Below are 18,302 nucleotides of genomic sequence, written 5' to 3'. Positions count from 1 at the left end.
AGATAAAAGAGAGGTAGGATATTTTAATATCTCTTGATAAATATTGCCAATTCCTCAAGAAATAAATATAAATCTAATAGTTGTATATATTTATAGGGTACGTGTGATGTTTGGATATAGGCACATGATGTGTATTAATCGAATCAGGGTAACTGGGGTATTATGTACCCATCATTAAAAATAAAAAAGAAATAAATACATATCTGTATTCCAATCAGAAGACCATATAAATCCCTGTTTTACTATACCCTAACAACATGTTGCCATTATACTTCTAATCATGTCTCATTTGATACATTTTAAAGTGGTATCATAGTTTAATTAGCAGCTGTTTGATATGTGATGTGTGAGGTTAGCTTTTTTCCATATGCTTATTGGATAATTATATTTTGTGTTATTTTTCACCTTGTGTCCTCTATCCATTTTTCTAATGGATAATTCATATTTTAATTTTTCAACATTTGCATATTTTATATATCAAAGTTCTGTGTTATCGCAACAAATATGTATCCAATGACTAAAAGGAAATGATGGTTAGCACCTAGTATTGCCAAAAATGTGGCACAACTTCAATTCTCGTACCTTACTGGTAGAAATAAAAAATGAAACCCACACTTTGAGAAACAGTTTGGCAGTTTCTTCTAAGATCAACCTTACTCTATGATGCAGCCATTTCACTCTTAGGTTTACACAAGATAAATTAAAATGTTTGTTCATAAAAGATATTGTATAAAAATCTTAAGCATTGTTAAGTAATGTTAAGTAACATTATTCATAATAGTCAAAAACTAGAAGCAGCCTGAATGTTCATCCTCTTTTGAGTGTAAATACAAATTCCAGTATACCCATAAAATAGAGCACTACTTAGCAATAAAAAAGCACTGAAAATTAAAAGGAATAAATGGATTTCTTAGCTATACTTTTAAATTAAAGGAGCTTGATACAGAAGAGCACATTTGTATGATTACATTTTCATAAAATTCATGCAGAATAAACCTAATGTAAATCACAAATCCGGATGCCTCTCAAGTGTGGGACTGGACTTCTAACAAGGCAAGGTGATGTAGATATTCTAATCTTGATTTCAGCGTGGGTCACGTAGGTATACATATTTGTCACAACGCATCGAAATGTACCTTAAGACCTATGCACTGCCTTACATAATTATAAATTAGAAAATATGAATTATAAATGTAAGAAGATATACCAGAGTTCTAACATACCTTCACTATAACTACAGAAAATAATATTTTTATGATTCTCTCTGGATAACATACCTCAGAGTTAATATTTTTACTGGGATCCTCATGAGAGCTACACTTAGTTACATCAATCACATCCTTCCAAGTTTGGGGTTCACTTGACTCTTGCTGGAAATTTGGCTCTTCCATCATGGAAGTCTCTGAATTATCAAGAAAATAAAGAAGATTTCACCAAAATACCTTTCAAACTTCAATTGGGATATGGTTGTTATAAAAGAAAACTTCTGACAGACAACTTGGGATCTAAGAATTTAAGCAAAGCATGCACAAACTTTCTTATGGCTCCCCAAGTCTCACATACTTATCTTCCTTTTCCCCTCCTCTGTCTCTAACACCTCCAGTCCCCATCCTTTGCCAACCGTCTCCTCCATACATACTCTCACACATTCACTCACAAGAAAACATGGACAGCTCAAGTCCATCATGGTATATTGTTCAGTAGGTATTAATGCCTTCGGGAAGACTGATCAGTAAGTAGAGGCTCACTCATCATATAAATTGGTTTTATTATTACTTTATAATTATCACAATAATAATCAGTGATTATTAATACCCCACGGACCCTCTGGGTGGATGGAAATATTTATGTCTCAGGTTAATTGTATCAAGTGCTGTGCTTATCCTTATGTTTTTTCATGTTGTTTTAAGTTGAAACATTATCCTTCTAGACATGAATATTTTCTTTTTTGAGGGTTTGTGGATACTACCTTTGGGGATGGGGGAGGTGGGAAGGAGTGAGAATAAAAATGGTCCACATAGTATATATACTTCATCTTTTTAATGAAGTCTCTGGGACAAAAACTAATTTGAAAAGCAGAAAAATGCAATACTGAAGTAACAATTTCTTTTAAGTTCAAAATACTCTTCTAGAGATAGCATTTACACTTGAGAATACGTAATTGGATCCCATCTTCATTTTGAAATGTAAAATGAAATTTTTGTTCCCACAACATTCCCTTCAACATCAACAGAATTAGGAAGTCTCACCTACTATGTTTTTATTTTCCATTTCTTCCCTTATTGACTCCTTCTGTATCAATTTTCTTCCAAGTTTAAAGGCAGAGGGCAGAAAGCATTTTGTAAACAACTGTAAAAATACACATTTTTGTTTCTTGTTTTTGCACTAATAAAGCCATTCAATAAAACACAACCACATACACTAAAAAGTAAAAACTATAATTCATATACACACATCCAGCAAGTTAATTCAAAAGTGAGGGGGTAGGCCAGGCACGGTGGCTCACGCCTGTAATCCTAGCTCTCTGGGAGGCCGAGGCGGGCGAATTGTTTGAGCTCAGGGGTTCGAAACCAGCCTGAGCAAGAGCGAGATCCCGTCTCTACTAAAAATAGAAAGAAATTAATTGGACAACTAAAAATACATAGAAAAAACTAGCCGGGCATGGTGGCGCATGCCTGTAGTCCCAGCTACTAGGGAGGCTGAGGCAGGAGGATCGCTTGAGCCCAGGAGTTTGAGGTTGCTGTGAGCTAGGCTGACGCCAAGGCACTCTAGCCCAGGCAACACAGTGAGACTCTGTCTCAAAAAAAAAAAAAAAAAGTGAGGGGGTATTTTTTCATAAGTTTAAATTCTGTTGTATACATGTATGTAAATATGCATTTATTTATAACCAAACACTGCACCATTGTAAAAGGATGGAAACTACTACCATTTTCAGTTCAGCATGAATCAAGTCCTGGGAAGCAGTTGACAGAAGTGTATCTGCTCCTCCCCTCTTTTTCCACATCATTAATCTTTGGGTAGGAGGTGCAAGTTCCAAAACCATGAGTGTGTCCGTAAAGAAAGTAAGCTGTTTATGCATGATTTTGCTACTGATTTCCTTGACTGGATCTATGAGCAATCTCCTCTTTTTGCCTTTCCTTTTTTCAGCAATGTCTAAATATAAGAAATAGGCACAAATGTAATTGGTTATACAGCTTTGTAAAACGATATTCTACTGCATATTTAAGAAATGTCTGCCACAATACAACCTACAGAGTTGTATTGGGAAGAAAATCCTTCTTTTCCCTCCTCTGAAAATTATGCTTTACAAGGTTTTTGCACAGCTAGAGTGTCTGAGCAGCCAATAGCTGATAACATTTTGTGAGGCATTGTTTGAAAGTGCTTAGGAGGGACTCTGTTGATCTGCTAAGTGGGCAACTGAGGAAAGGCGGGGAAGAGGCTATATTGAGATGGAAGTCAACCAATTTAGGGGTTCCTTAAAATGCCTATGTAACAGGGTAACTTTCTGAAGCATTAATTTGTGTTTGTCCAGTGTATTTTTCTAAAATACACTAAAATTCATATACAAATTCCAAGTAGGTCCACAGGATTGCACTCCTTTAGGGATTTTTACCAGGCCCAAAGCAGAAGTCAAGCTTTTCTTTAGTAAAGCTGAAAAAGGGGAGAGGGTTAGATATCTCAGAAGGGGTGAAGATCTAAGATCAGATGGAGTTAGAAGGTACAGAAACCTTCTTGCTAATGTGCCTCAGTAAAATCCTGGGAACATGACAAGATCCCAGAAGGGCTGGCTATGTGATGATCCAAGAGGCTATGTAGGCTGGGGCAGTGGGTACCACACACTGATGTGGCTGATGACCAGGGGTTTCCTTCCACCTTCTCTCCCGCTTCCCCAAACTTTGGTACTACATGGCTCAGGGCAGATAGAGGAGCTAAGTAGACTGAATTTCTGGCCAGCCCAGGGGGATAGAGGCTCAGAGTTGAATTCAGTAAAGAAAAAATTTGAATGCTTTACTCCTTGCATGCCTGAGTTTATAAACTGAAATGCATATCAACTATACTACGTAAAACTAGAATGTTCCTAAAGGACCTAGTTATATATTAGATTCGTAATTGTTTATTCCTAAAAAACATGCTGAGGCTAAATGTTAGAGGGCACAGTGCCTCTCTTCTGATCCTTTTAATCTACCTTACATTATATTCAATTTGCATATTTATTTATCTTCTGATCAGATTGTAAGCTTCTTAAAAGCAGGAAACATGTCTTCTTCATTCCTGTGCCCACCACAGAGTATTGGCTCAATATCTTCTTCTTTTTTTTTTTTTTTATTTCAGCGTATTATGGGGGTATAGATGTTTAGGTTACGTATATTGCCCTTGCCTCCTACCTCCCCGCCAAGTCCGAGTTTCAAGCGTGTCCATCCCTTGGATGGTGCACATTGCACTCTTTGTGTATGCAAATACCCTCAATATCTTCTTAAAATGAACTCAATTTTAAATTTTCCAGTTTCTTAAACTGGATATACGATTTGAACAAGACTGAATATAATGAAAGGATGATCTCAAATTTCTTCACACTCTTCTCTTATTGTACTATAAGTTCTATTACTAGATTTACTGCCTCCTATAATATTTCATATTTTATTTAAATATCTCAAAATAAGTAAGTTAGCAGTGTATCAAAAACAAAAATAGAAACATAAATGCCTCTAACCTGAAGCATCAATTGGGTCAAGGGTAAATCCTTCCTCTTCGTTTGATAATAATGTTGTTTCATTCCTTTTTTCATTTTCAGGTAGACATACACACTGTGGATTATCTGGTTCTACTAATCAACATTGCCATAAAAGTAATTATTAAAAAAAGATTATGTTTCAAGCTAGAGGACTGTATGAGAATTAAAGTGAAAGATAAACTAATTGAAGATTTATATTGCTAACTAGAGCCACATCTGAATTCCTAGAATCATATATTTAATAGAATTGAAGCAGCTCAGAGATTATATGGTCTGGGACCCACAGTGTTCAGGTGAGTCAAGTATCATTACTCCCTTTTGCACATGAGACATCTAAGGCTGGGCTATAGTCATAGCTGAATTGAAAACAGTGGTGGCAACTATAATAGATAACTGACATAAATTTGGCTATATTCTGTTAAAAAATTTGTATTCTGTTAAATCACTTTTTAGTTAACCCATAAATAACTATAACAAAATTTTTATTGCCTAACTCTTCACATTTTCAATTTCTACTATTGTTTTAGAAAGCAAATACAACATCAAAAATTGAAAAGAATCCAAATGGGTCTAATCACATTTTTAATTCTTAAGAAAATTCAGACTAAAAGACCTCAAATCATCTGAGGTACTTTCATATAAATTTCAAGTAGGGAAATTATTCCCACATTTGTAATTTCTCTCAAATTATATACAGATTATCAAGCCGTATTATTTAATAATTTTTTATTACCATGTATCATATATTATTTTAATGATTTAAAAGCACAGTATTTTGGAAGCATATTTAAAAGTGCTCTAATACTAAACCCAATCCTGACTAAATTCTTCATTGTACCTTTCTCAGAACTCAAATTCCTATTTTATATCGTCTAGAGTCAGACTAATAGAGTTTGAGGGACTATGTTCTTTATTGTCTTTCACTGTTGTATACTGCTACTTTAACTCAGAAGTTCTGAGGCTTAATTTGAATATTACTATCTGTTCACTTTCTACACAAAGGATAATTTCAACATACCCACTATAGTACTGGGAGGCTCAGGAGGCAGGGAAATCTCTGTGTTCAAATGCATGTCTTCTAACAGGATATTCTCATCATCTTGCAATAGATTGTCTTAAAAAATGCAATAAATACTTTTTGTCATAGACTTAAATCCATCATTTATTGACTAAACATTTATTAACACTACTTTATGCAAGGCATTGTAAAGGAATAACCAGACTTTTAATGTGAACTAGAGAATTAAAAAAAGATTTGACAGGAACAATCAATAAACAATCTTTAAAATATGGGCATTTGGATTGCCCAGTTTTTGTATACTCTATTTCTATGATTATTTTATAATAACATCATAATATAAATATAAAATAATAATAATATAAAATGTTGGAAAGATCCTTTAGGATATAGTTGTACCACAGTTTATGTTAAAGAAAACAATGTGTTCAGTATATAGTCTAGTATAATTTGTGCGGTATATACTAACTTCATTCTTTAACATCTAAAAATTAGGAATTTGTAAAAATAAAAAAAAACAGTAAGTAGTTCACAACCTCTATGTAAAATGTGTTTAAACACATGGCTATTTACTTAGGCCTAATCTAAATGTTTAAATATGCCACAGACTTTGAAAATTTGTGTAAAAAATGTTTTGAACTAATAACACAAAAGTATATCTGAAATTTTAGATTGATGTAATAAATCTACTAACACATTGTAGTAATCTGATTAAAATAAATATTTGATTTCTGTATGACCATATAGCATACCAATTATTTCTCCTGCAGTTCCTTCATCACCAAATCCATCTCCACTGTCGTAGAATAGAGATTTTTCTCCAGTAAGGCTTCCAGAACTGTGTTCAAGTAAAGGACCACTGGAATTCAGTAATATGTTGTCATCAAAGAAGCTATGTCTTCTGAGAATTTCAGCTTCCTCCCCTAAATAAATATATATTATTAATACTAAGTCAGATAAAAACAGAATTTTAGGATTAAAAGGAAATTCAGATATTATCTCCTCCCTCATTTTATAGACAAAAAGAATGAAAGCTGAAAAATGTATTTGAATTATTCAACTAAAGTCAATTAGTTAGTAGAAACTGGATTTCTAGTCTAAATCTCTTTCAAATACAATAGGAAAATAAATTCTAAAACATTAGGTAGGGTTTATAGTTGTGATATAGTTGAAGAATTTCCTAAGGTAGAAATCCTATGGCAGTGGAATGATTTCTTCTACTTTAATGAAGTTAAATTCTGCTTGGCCAAGAATATTTCATATTATTTTAAAGACAATTGCTTGTACTGTTCATCCATAATGGGGGTTTGGAAAATAAGGAACATATCTGCCTCCTTAGGAAATGGAAAGGTAGGTAAAATATAAAGAATGAGCTTATAACATTCATTCAATAAATATTTATCGAATATGCTAGGGGGTGGGGATACAGCAGGAAAAAAGCCAAGTTCAGTCAGCTAACATTAACTGAGTGCTTATTATATGCATTATATTGTATAACGGAAGATACTATTATAATCCTCATTGTATAGATGAGGAAACACATTCACAGAAATGTTTTGTAACTTGCACACAGTCACACCCTAAAAATGAGTCAGGATCTGAACCCAGCTCTCTCTGACTCCAAAGCCTGCATTCTGATAGTCACTATGCTGTACTGATAGTCACAGGGAACCAGAGTCAGCTCTCGACCAGAAGTTGGTTCTTCCTCTCCCTTGGGTTTGAATCTTCAGGTGCAGGAGTCTGAACCTCCAAAGGTCAGAGGTTGGTCTTCTCCTCCCTCCCTCTACCAACCCAAGTAAGGGTTAGACAGTAAAGAAAATCATAAAGAATTGTTCATATTGAGAATTCTTCCATAGAGCTACATCTTCTAGAAAGGAAGAGTTGAAAAAAGCAACCTTCATCACACTGGGTTAAAGACTTGCTCAACAGAAAAGATTAAGCTACCTTTTCAAACGGAACTAAGATTATGTTCACATCATTCAGGTACAGCTTGATAGCTCTCAAAAGAAAAACCAGCCTTAGTCAATCAGAGAATAACATTTATGAAGAGACACTATATCATGAGCACTGAACATCACAAGAATGTGAGGTTATATGAAAGAAATAAAAGAAATAAATCATTGCCTTCAATCTTATATTGTAATCCAGAATAGGATGGATTAATATTAAACATTTGTTAGAAGACATTAGTTTTTGAAGGAGAGAAAAATCACATATTGGTGGAGAAGACTGAAGGACGGACTAAGAGAAATAACCCTATGAGGTTGCTAGTTATATCCCAACTTTACAGATAGGGCAGTAAGGCTCAGAGAGGTTAGACAATCTGCCCAATATCAGACAGTAAGTCAACAGAGAAAGTCCAGATTCAAACCCAAGTCTGTCAGTCTACCAAGTACATGTTCTTCCCACCTTTTTGAATTGTAGAAGATGACACAGAATTATGAACAACTAAATTGTATTCGTTGGATGGTAAAACATTTGCTTGAATAGAACAAAAAGTCCATATTAAGAATAAAATAAAGCTGATAAAATAAAGAAGGTGATAAATTGGTAGAGGGCCTTGAGGCTAGGCAGAGGCGTTTGATAAAGTAAGTCATAGCAATCCAAGGGACTTAAGCAGAGGAATGTGGTATGAACAAAAAAGGAATTCAAAGACTATTGTTCTTGTGGAGGTGTATAAAATGTGGGAAGAGGCAGAAATGATTTATAGGAGGGTATTGCAGTACTTCACACCTTTGGTATTGGTGAACTATACTGGTGGCTAAGGAAATAGAAAAAAAAACAGAGACATTTCAGAGACATTTCAAAATTAAAAAAAAAAATCAGCACTAGTATGAAGTTGACAGAGAGTATAGTTGAAAGGGATCCTAAAGTTTCAGGCACAAAGAAATAAATACTAGCATTTACAGGGAAATTTGTAGACTGTCTTGGGAATAGGGAATATGATTATCTCTTTGCCAATGTGTTACATTTCTAGGTCTGGGGTTACAGCCAGTAAGAGATCCATTCATGCTACTCAAAATATGGTCAACCTACTGGTGCTAGTCCACAAGAAAGTAAATATAGAAATTGGAAGTAAATGTTTAGAAAGTTTTATGGCAATTTGACAGAGTAATTTTATATATGTTGACTCTAATAACAAAAAATTGAGGCTTATAATTTGATTTTTAAATTTTTCAATTTTCTAGTAATTCATTTTTGTACTTTTGTAAAAATACAATATACACAGATTGGAAATTGACAAAAATTATAAAACTGGTCCTTCACCACATATTTTTTGAGAAACACTACTATATATAGCAAGAGTTAGGAAAGCTGAGTGAGGATGAGAAGTTGAGGTTAGAGATGTAGCTCAGACATCACTTTCTTGATCCCCCTCCCTGACAAGACAGACGTAAGCCATCCTTATCCTACGCTCACGGTTTTGGGCGTTATAAGAAATTCTAAGATGAACATTACACAGATTCTATCCTTATGGAGTTTGCAGACCAATTCAGGAGGTGTATAAATATGATATAAGACAGAGAGTGGTAGATGCCAGAAAAAAGAACAAATACTATATAGTTAAATTACACCACACAGCTTCAATTTTAAAGTACACTCACCTTGCCCAAACAGATTTTAATATTTTAAAAATCAATTTCTGTTTCACAATCAATATGTACACTTATGTACATTTAGTGTGGTAGTATTTCCTCTTCCTTGCCCCCAGGCTAATTTAAAATCTGTTATTTTACATTGATGTCATCATATACTGGAAGAAATACGATATTTTGAAGGTATCTTATGCAACATACATATAAAATCTTGTATATATGCTAACTATAGCAACTGTTTATTTGCATGTCTCTCTTCCAGCCCGTAGCTCCTTGAAGGCATAAACTGCTTCTTTAAATTTTGGTACCACCTATATCTATGATAACACCTGACATATAGTAGTTACTCAGTAAATGGTAGTTCACTGAGAATGGAAGTATAACCTAAGACAAGTCTTAGCATTGACATCTATACTAGAAAAAGAGAAGGAAATATTTATTGGGGATTACATTTATAGATCAAAAGATTCATTCTATAGATATTTCTACGGACATTGTTTCAATACAAAAATGCAAATATAATTGATTATAATTTATAATCTTGATTTCTCAAATATTCTCACCAAAACTCCCAGCTTGAAAAAGTAGATCATTTTCATAATCTTCTCTAAGTGTGATTTCTTCTGGTCTGCTTTGGTTCTGAGTAAAGTGTTCTGAAACATCAATAGCACTATGGAGAAATATAAGAAAACATGTGAACAGAAGACAATTTTTTTGCAATATAGTAAAAAAACCTATTAATAAAACAATTTTTAGATCTGCCATTTCCTAGTTGTCTTAATCTCATTAAGTGGTAACTCCATTTTCATGCCAAAAATCATATAGTCATTCTTAACTTCTTTCTCTTAGAGCCATATCCAATTTATTAGCAAATCCTGTTGGCTCTGCCTTTCAAACATATCTGTAATTTGACTTCTACCACCTGGATAAGATGAAGACGGAGAACTGATCACTACATTTTCTCACCTGGACTTCTTACTGCACTAATCTTCTCATAGGCTCTCTGCTTCCTCCCTTTCCTCCTTACATAATAGTAAGTAGCCAGAGGGAACATGCTGAAATCAAGTCAGATCCCTTCACTCCTCTATTCAAAACCCTTCTATGCTTCCTGAATAAAATAAAAGTCCTATTGAAGCCTACAACACCCGACCACCACCTGTACCCCCTGCTCCTCATTTCCTACCACTCAGCCCCTCATTTACTCCACTACAGTCTCACTTGCCTCCTTGCTGTTCCTTGAAAATGTCCAATGTGTTCTGCCTTAGGGCCTTTCCACTTCCTCTACCTGGAACAGTCTTCCCCCACATTACTGAATGATTTGTTCCTTCACCTCCTTCAGGTTTCTGTTCTTACCTTTTTCAGAAAAGCCTTTCCTGACCATCTTATTATTTATTTCATTTTCTATTTCTATTCATAATGCTTATCATCTTCTGGCATATTGAATATTTACTTGTTTGTTGTCTGTCTACCCAACTAAAATGTAAGATCCATGAGGCCAGCAACTGTGTTTTATTCACTGCTATGTCTTCAGTGCCTAGAACAATGCCTGGCATATGAAAGGCACTCAATGAATATTTACTGAATGAATAGGTGAATGTACTGTCAATATTGCAAACTACATTCAATAAATATGATACACTTTTGTTTTTGTACTTTGGAATTTCATACCAAATTTAAGTCTTAGTCAAGTGCATGTGTACGTGTTCAGTTATTAACTATATTCCATTTGCCTTAATGAAATGTGAATATGAAAATAATAAGTATCAAGAAAATAAAATTGAAGGAAAATAAATAAAATAATTTACTTCACATTTTGGGTTTCAAAATCATGAAATTCTTCTGGCAATGTGATAGTATTATAAGCTGCTTCAAAATTCTCTTTTGGAAGGTCAACCAGTCCTGAAAAGAATCAAAAACCATGTTCAATAAACAATGATGCTATATAAAATAAGGAACTCCCAGCTAACTATTTTCTTTTACTGGACTACTGCTTAGTCTCTTTAACTGGTTTCCCTGTCCCCACTCCTGCCCTTCTGCAGTCCATTCTCTATAAAGCAGCCAGAGTGATATTTTTACAAAGCTGACACTCATGCTTAAAATGGTTTAGTGACTTCCCCAGTACATTTAAATCAAATCCAAATTTCTAATCAGGGGCTCTGTAGCCCTAACAAACCTATCAGGCATCATAATGACACTCTCCTCTTCACTCATTATACTCCAATCATACTAGCCTTTTTGTTCTCTGAAAAAGTCAAGCATTTTTCCACCTCAAGACCTTTGCTCTTGCAGTTTCCTCTACCCAGAATCCTATTCCCTCAGGGACTTTTTACATGGCTAGGTACTTCTCATTTTTCAAGTCTGAGCTTAAATTCTATCCTCTCAGAAAGGCTTTTCCTGACTATCCTAACTAAAGTGAACTTCCCTGTTATTTTCTGTGGTAGTGGTCTGTTTATTTTGCTTTACAGCACAATCACAATCTACAATTACTGCAATAAGTTATAAAAACTTTTTTGTTATCTGATTTCCTTACCAGACTGAAAGAGACATTGTCTTGTTTGTTCTTTTTTTTTTTTTTTTTTCTCGAGACACTGTCTCACTGTCTCACTGTCTCACTCTGTCACTACGGCTCACTGTAACCTTCAACTCCTGGGCTCAAGTGATCCTCCTGCCTCAGCCTCCCCAGTAGCTGGGACTACAAGCGCATGCCACCATGCCTGGCTAACTTTTAAGCTTTTTGTAGAGACAGAGTCTCACTATGTTGCCCAGTCTAGTCTCAAACTCTCGGCCTCAAGCAATCCTCCCACCTCGACTTCCCAAAGTGCTAGGATTACAGGTGTGAGCCACTGTGCCCATCCTTGTTTGTCCTTGTATTCCAGAGCCTAACATAGCATTTGGCACAAAGTATGGGACCAATAAATATTTGTGGAATATATAAGTGAAATAACAAATGAAAAAATGAACCATATTTTCTATGAATATAAATCTACCTAGAGATTCTACAAATATTTTAAATGAAGATAAAAACACCTGTCAATCCCAATTCAACAAATATTGATTGAGGGAATACTATGCGCAAGGCACTGAGACAGGTACTATAAGAAATTCAGAAAATAATTATGACAAAAACATTGCCTTCAAGGAGCTTGAAGACTTGATACAGGCAAGACCTGTACCTGAATAACCATAATACAAGGCAGAAAATGATGAATATCTTAAAAGGGAAACAGATGCTATGTAAATTAAAATTTGATAGGTTTGGAATGTGTAGCTAAAAGAAAAAAATTAAAATTTGAAGGTACTATATTCATGACATATGTAAATGTCTAGCACTTTGGAATGCCTAGGAATTTTTTATAATAGTTGATAAACAGAATGCTATTTAGAGTCTTGAGAATTCTGAAAACAATTACAATTATTGATATCCACATTTGTCAATCACATTATTTCTAATTTCTCTCATAAAGGCAAAAACAGATGTGAAAAACTAAATGACCCATTAAAAAAACAGAATATCAGAATTTCTTACACAAGTGTGGTAGCTTTAAGTATGTCTTACATATATACGCAGGAACATTATAAGTTTTGGAAAGTATAACCTTTTCCTGCAAACACAGGAAAAGAGCAAGGAAAACAATTTTTCCTTGACCATGTAAACTTAAATTTAGTCAAAACGAAGTTTACATTCACTATACTCACCTGGAGTATATTAAAAGAGCGCATACAAAATAAAAATGCAAAAGGGAACCAAGGAGAGTGAGACAAATCAACATTGGATGTGTACCTGGGCGAAATGTCATCTTCATTTTAACAAATGCTTCACTGCAATCTGCCAAAAGATATTTTGCCTTCCTATTATAGATTCGAACAACTCCCAAAAGAAGGTGTCCTGAAGTTCGAAGTGCAATTTTCACCTTGCAATAATTTTTAAAGTATTAGAATGATAAAAATGAGGTTATAAATCCTATTCTTTGAAAGTTCTGAAATCATAAGAATTTCTTCTCTTTGAAAAGCAGACATTTTGTATTCTTATTTAAAGTAAATCATTTAACTTTTACTTCACCTCGTAAAATGATTAACTTTTTTACTCTTATTCAATGAAGATAATCTAATGTGGTATTTAAGTGAAGTATGCTATTATTGGTATTATGAGAAGAATATAAACTCGGCAATCAGGCAGACTTGGGTTCAAGCCTTGTCTCAGTTGCCGAGGCTGAGTCACTTAACCTTCCTAAACTTCAGTTTAATAAAAATGGCTACAATTTATTATATATGTATTTTGTACCAGGTGTTATCCTAAGAGCTTTTTGTACATTCATTTATTTAATTCTGATAACACCCTCTATTTATAGAAGAAAAAACTGAGACTCAGATATGTTAAGTAGCATGCCCAAAGTAATACACCTATTAAGTAATGGAACAGGCATTAACTATTCATTTGACCAACTCAAAAGTTCATGCTAACTACCACAATTCACAGAGCCTAAAAAAGTCGACCTCATAGGGTTGTTGTGAAGATTAAATAAATGATTAAGCATAAAGCCTAGCCCAGTGCCTAACACACAGTAGGCTTTCAATTATAATTCATCCTTCTCTAAGTATTAACAGAAAAATACCTAACCTATAAAAATATTAAAATATTTTAATGCAAATTCTAATAGCTGTTTTACAATGAACATAGTACTTTACTATTTATGACATGTTTTATATATTTTTTGATTTATAATCAATCCTCTTTCTTTTTTTCTATCTTCCCGATTAATTCATTCCTTATTTTCTAAGAAATACTAAGTAACTACTATGTATACAGTATTTTGCTAAGAAATAAGAAAGGATTACAAAATATGCATAAAACATGGCCTTTATCCTTCAGGGTCCAATCTATTTGTGATAAATTTACAAAACAGTTACTTATCAACAGAAACCAATATATTGATGTTCAGACAATAAAAGCTATAGACATTAAAAGATGATTTGAGAAGTAAAACTTCCTTAGGAATGTATTTCATGATACATTAATAAATGAATTTTGATTCATTTCCTCTCCAGAAGTCATGGCAAATACAAACTATCATTTTAATCAGTAACATACCTTAGGTGAAAGCATTTTTTCAATGGTTATCTCTAGATTACATTCAAATACATGGGCCTTTGTAAGTTTCTTCTCCCAGTGAGCTGCAAGCCATATTTTGGCCAGTGGCCCTCGTTTACTCATAAGCACATGTGTATAGAACATGTTGTCTGTATTCATTAATTGTATCTAATGAACTAGAGAGAGTAAGACGACATTTAAAATCTGATTACAAAACCTTCTAGTGCTATTTTACAGCAAGCAAAAACACTTTTAAATTCTATAAAATGATACTCAGATTACATTCTTATTCAATGCATTATTCAAGCTATTTTCTTGTAAATAAGAGAACCTTATTTAGAATATAAAGTTATAAACTAATGACAAAGCTCTAGCACATTGTGAACCAAACCTGGCTTAAATGCATCCTGATTAATGATCTCCTCTTACATTTTAGTTATTAATATATTATTGTACAAAGGATTTGAATTCTCTTCTTACCAATATAATCAAGTAAATAAAGGAGGAAGGTTGAAAAAATAGGAGATGGAAATAGGAAAGAAACAATAGGAAAAGGTGGACAAAACTACAAAAAGCTAATATAGGTCACTTCTTTTCTAAAACTTAAGAATTTGAGAAGTGTTCGATCATTGATTTATATCCAGGTGCTGAATTTCATTTCTCGTTTCAAGATGCTCTGGTTTATTCAACAATATATTAATTCCTGAAGTTAAAATAATGAGATTCCAAAGGACCACAAAGTGGAAAAATGAAGAAAACAAGAAACTATAGGAAAAGAATCAGAAAAAGGCACGGAAGAAACAAGAATCAAACATAAATGTTTTGAAACAAGAATGGTAAAAGAATCTTCACTAAAGAATTGATGCACTACCCAAAAGCGCACAAAACATTCTATGATAAAGATATCTGCACCCAAATGTTTACGGCAGCGCAATTCACTATTGCAAGGATGTGGAAACAACCCAAGTGCCCGTCAATCCATGAGTGGATTATTAAAATTTGGTATATATACACAATGGAATATTACTCAATCATAAGAAACGACAGTGATCTAGCGCCTCTTATACTTTCCTGGATTAAACTTAAACCCATTATCCAAAGTGAGCCACCACAAGATCGGAAGAATGTGCTCCACTTGTACTCGCCATCAAATTGGTACTAACTGATGAACACTAGGGGGCTCACATGGCAGTAATACTCTCCAGGGATTAGGGGGATGGGGGGGTAAACCCGCAACTAAAAAGACATGGGGAGCATTGTAGGGGGGAAGGGCATGCCTCTAACCCTTGCTTGGGTGAGGCAAAGACATAAAGTGTAACCTCAATGTTTGTACCCTCATAATACCCTGAAATAAAAAAAAATAATAAAGAATTGATGCACATTTCTACAAATTATGCTATTCTTTGTTTTTTTTTGAGACAGAGTCTCGCTCTGCTGCCCAGGCTAGAGTGCCGTGGCGTCAGCCTAGCTCACAGCAACCTCAAACTCCTGGGCTCACGTGATCCTTCTGCCTCAGCCTCCCGAGTAGCTGGGACTACAGGCATGTGCCACCATGCCTGGCTCATTTTTTCTATATATTTTAAGTTGTCCAGGTAATTTCTTTCTATTTTTGTAGTAGAGATGGGTCTAGCTCTTGCCCAGGCTGGTCTCGAACTCCTGACCTCAAGCCCTCCTCCCACCTCCTCCCAAAGTGCTGGGATCACAGGCGTGAGCCACGGAGCTAGCCCAAGTTAATTGTTAATAATATATATATATTTTTGGAGTCTCGCTCTGTTGCCTGGGCTAGAGTGCCGTGATCAGCCTAGCTCACAGCAACCTCAAACTCCTGGGCTCAAGTGATCCTCCTGCCTCAGGCTCCCGGGTAGCTGGGACTACAGGCACACGCCACCATGCCCAGCTAAACTTTCCTATATATTTTTAGTTGTCCAGATAATTTCTTTCTATTTTTTAGTAGAGACGGGTCTACTTCTTGCTCAGGCTGGTCTCGAACTCCTGACCTTGAGCGATCCGCCCGCCTCGGCCTCCCAGAGAGCTAGGATTACAGGCGTGAGCCACCGCGCCCGGCCTAAATTATGCTATTCCTGATAACACCATAAGGCTCTATTATTAAGCTCCACATGAGAAGGGATGTTATAGCCCTTTGGCTGACTTCTAGAAAAGAATAAAATTATAGCTTACATATAAGTAACCTTAAACTGCCACTATGGAAGCCTCTTTTTCCTCTTTTCTACTTAAACGTCTGACAAAACAGAAAGTGAACACAAAAACAAAGTCAACCGCAGGCTCTAAAACTTCGGTGAACTCTGATCAATGCCACCACAAGAAGAAAATCATTATGCCCAAACTAAAGGTTATGCAATCTGTCAAACCGCGTTCCCTCACGGGACAGCTAGAGATTTCAATATTTATGGCTCGTGCCTTGCCTTGGTTCCACTTTCTTCCTTTCTAGTCTGCGTGTGTTTTGGTATCTTTGAATAAAGTCCAATTTATCTTTTTAAATCGCTCCCAGTGGTGTGAGGTACTTTAAAAATATATTAAAAAAAAAAACTCAAAACAAACCCCTGTGATTTAATATTCCTGAAATATTGATTTTCCCGAGTACATATTACCTCCCCCCTCCCCCAAAACACCCCCATAAGAAACCCGAGAAGTCCTAGGGGGCATTTCTGGAAGGGGCAGAACGCAGCCCGGGCGGGGGCGGAGGCGACACCCTCCCGGAGAGCAAGACGGGTGCGGGACGGGAAACCGAAGGTGCGGGGCGATGTCCAGGGCTGGGAGGAGCTGCCCGCGGCCGTCAGGGGCAGGGACGCCCGGGGCTCCCTCCACATGCGACTCCTCAGAGTCTACGGCCAGAAGCTCCCCGAGGGAACCCCGAGGCCAGAGGGCAGACCGCGAGCGCCCGTTTCCTCCCACGTGCGGGCGAAGAGACTGTTGGTCGCGCCTCAGCCCCTGGAGGGCTGTGGGCGGCCGCGTCTCTACCTCAGGCCCGGCCCTCAGGACTCTGTGCCGCGAGCTGAGGGGTGGTGAGGCGCCCCGCTGGGGCGCACGTGGGGATGTGGGCTGCCGCGGCCCCCATCACCCAGCCCGCCTACAGCCCTGGGGGCCCGCCCGGCCTCTCAGACTGCGCCCTACTTGCAGCGCCGGATCTGAGGCGAGGTGCCCCCGAGCAGGGGCTGTGAGAAGGATCCGCCGGGTCCGCGCGTCAGGTTCCCCGCGTTCGACTCCAGCGCCGCCGGGCGTCAGCAAAGCGCAGCTCGGCAGGGGCGGGGCCTGTAGAGGGCTGGGCGTGGAGGGGGCGGGGCAGGGGCGAGACAGTAAGCGAGGGGCGGGGCGTGAGGGGGCGGGGCAGTGGCGAGGGTGGGACGGACAGAAGGCCCGGCGAGGGAGAGGGGACAGGGGGCGGGGCAGTAAGCGATGGGCGGGGCAGACAGAAGGCGGGGGCAGGGGACGGGCAGGGGACGGGCAGGGGACGGCGGGGCGGGGCGCAGTCTCTGGCGTTGTCCTAGAGCTCAGACTTCCTACATCACCTGTGCAGGGGCGTGGACAAGGACGGCCCCTATAGTGCCATTGTGAAAGGTGATCCTTCTGCCCGATCTATGAACATCCCTATGATGCAGTCCATTCTGTTCCACTTACTAGCTAGGGGTCCCTGGGGAAGTTATTTAATCCCTTGAACTGCAGTTTTTCTTACCTGTAAAGTACAAATAATATTAATAAAAGTACCTGCACCACAGGGTATTATAACAAATAAATGAGCTGGGCGCGGTGGCCAACGCAGGTAATCCCTGCACTTGGGGAGACCCAATGCAGGAGGATAGTTTGAACCCAAAAGTTTGAGGTTGCAGTGAGCTGTGATGATGTCACTGC

General features: G+C 36.9%; 1 protein-coding gene across 1 annotated transcript in view; it reads right to left on the bottom strand.

Annotated features, from left to right (window-relative positions):
* RAD21L1 (RAD21-like 1 (S. pombe)) overlaps nucleotides 1-17,587 on the bottom strand; it is a 28,029-nt gene extending 10,442 nt beyond the window's left edge. The window contains exons 1-11 of the mRNA XM_012665765.1: nucleotides 17,528-17,587; nucleotides 14,436-14,611; nucleotides 13,128-13,257; nucleotides 11,152-11,245; nucleotides 9,910-10,016; nucleotides 6,503-6,673; nucleotides 5,751-5,846; nucleotides 4,712-4,825; nucleotides 2,927-3,153; nucleotides 2,250-2,349; nucleotides 1,278-1,402 (exon numbers count right to left, since the gene is read on the bottom strand). Coding sequence (XP_012521219.1) covers nucleotides 1,278-1,402; nucleotides 2,250-2,349; nucleotides 2,927-3,153; nucleotides 4,712-4,825; nucleotides 5,751-5,846; nucleotides 6,503-6,673; nucleotides 9,910-10,016; nucleotides 11,152-11,245; nucleotides 13,128-13,257; nucleotides 14,436-14,594 — 1,323 coding nt within the window. The 5' untranslated portion in view covers nucleotides 14,595-14,611; nucleotides 17,528-17,587. The remainder of the gene's footprint in view (nucleotides 1-1,277; nucleotides 1,403-2,249; nucleotides 2,350-2,926; nucleotides 3,154-4,711; nucleotides 4,826-5,750; nucleotides 5,847-6,502; nucleotides 6,674-9,909; nucleotides 10,017-11,151; nucleotides 11,246-13,127; nucleotides 13,258-14,435; nucleotides 14,612-17,527) is intronic.
* Nucleotides 17,588-18,302: the final 715 nt, after the last annotated feature.

This window comes from Propithecus coquereli, unplaced genomic scaffold, assembly GCF_000956105.1.
Source record: "Propithecus coquereli isolate 6110/MARCELLA unplaced genomic scaffold, Pcoq_1.0 Scaffold122, whole genome shotgun sequence".
Lineage (NCBI taxonomy): Eukaryota > Metazoa > Chordata > Mammalia > Primates > Indriidae > Propithecus > Propithecus coquereli.
This window is presented reverse-complemented; position numbering and strand designations above follow the sequence as displayed.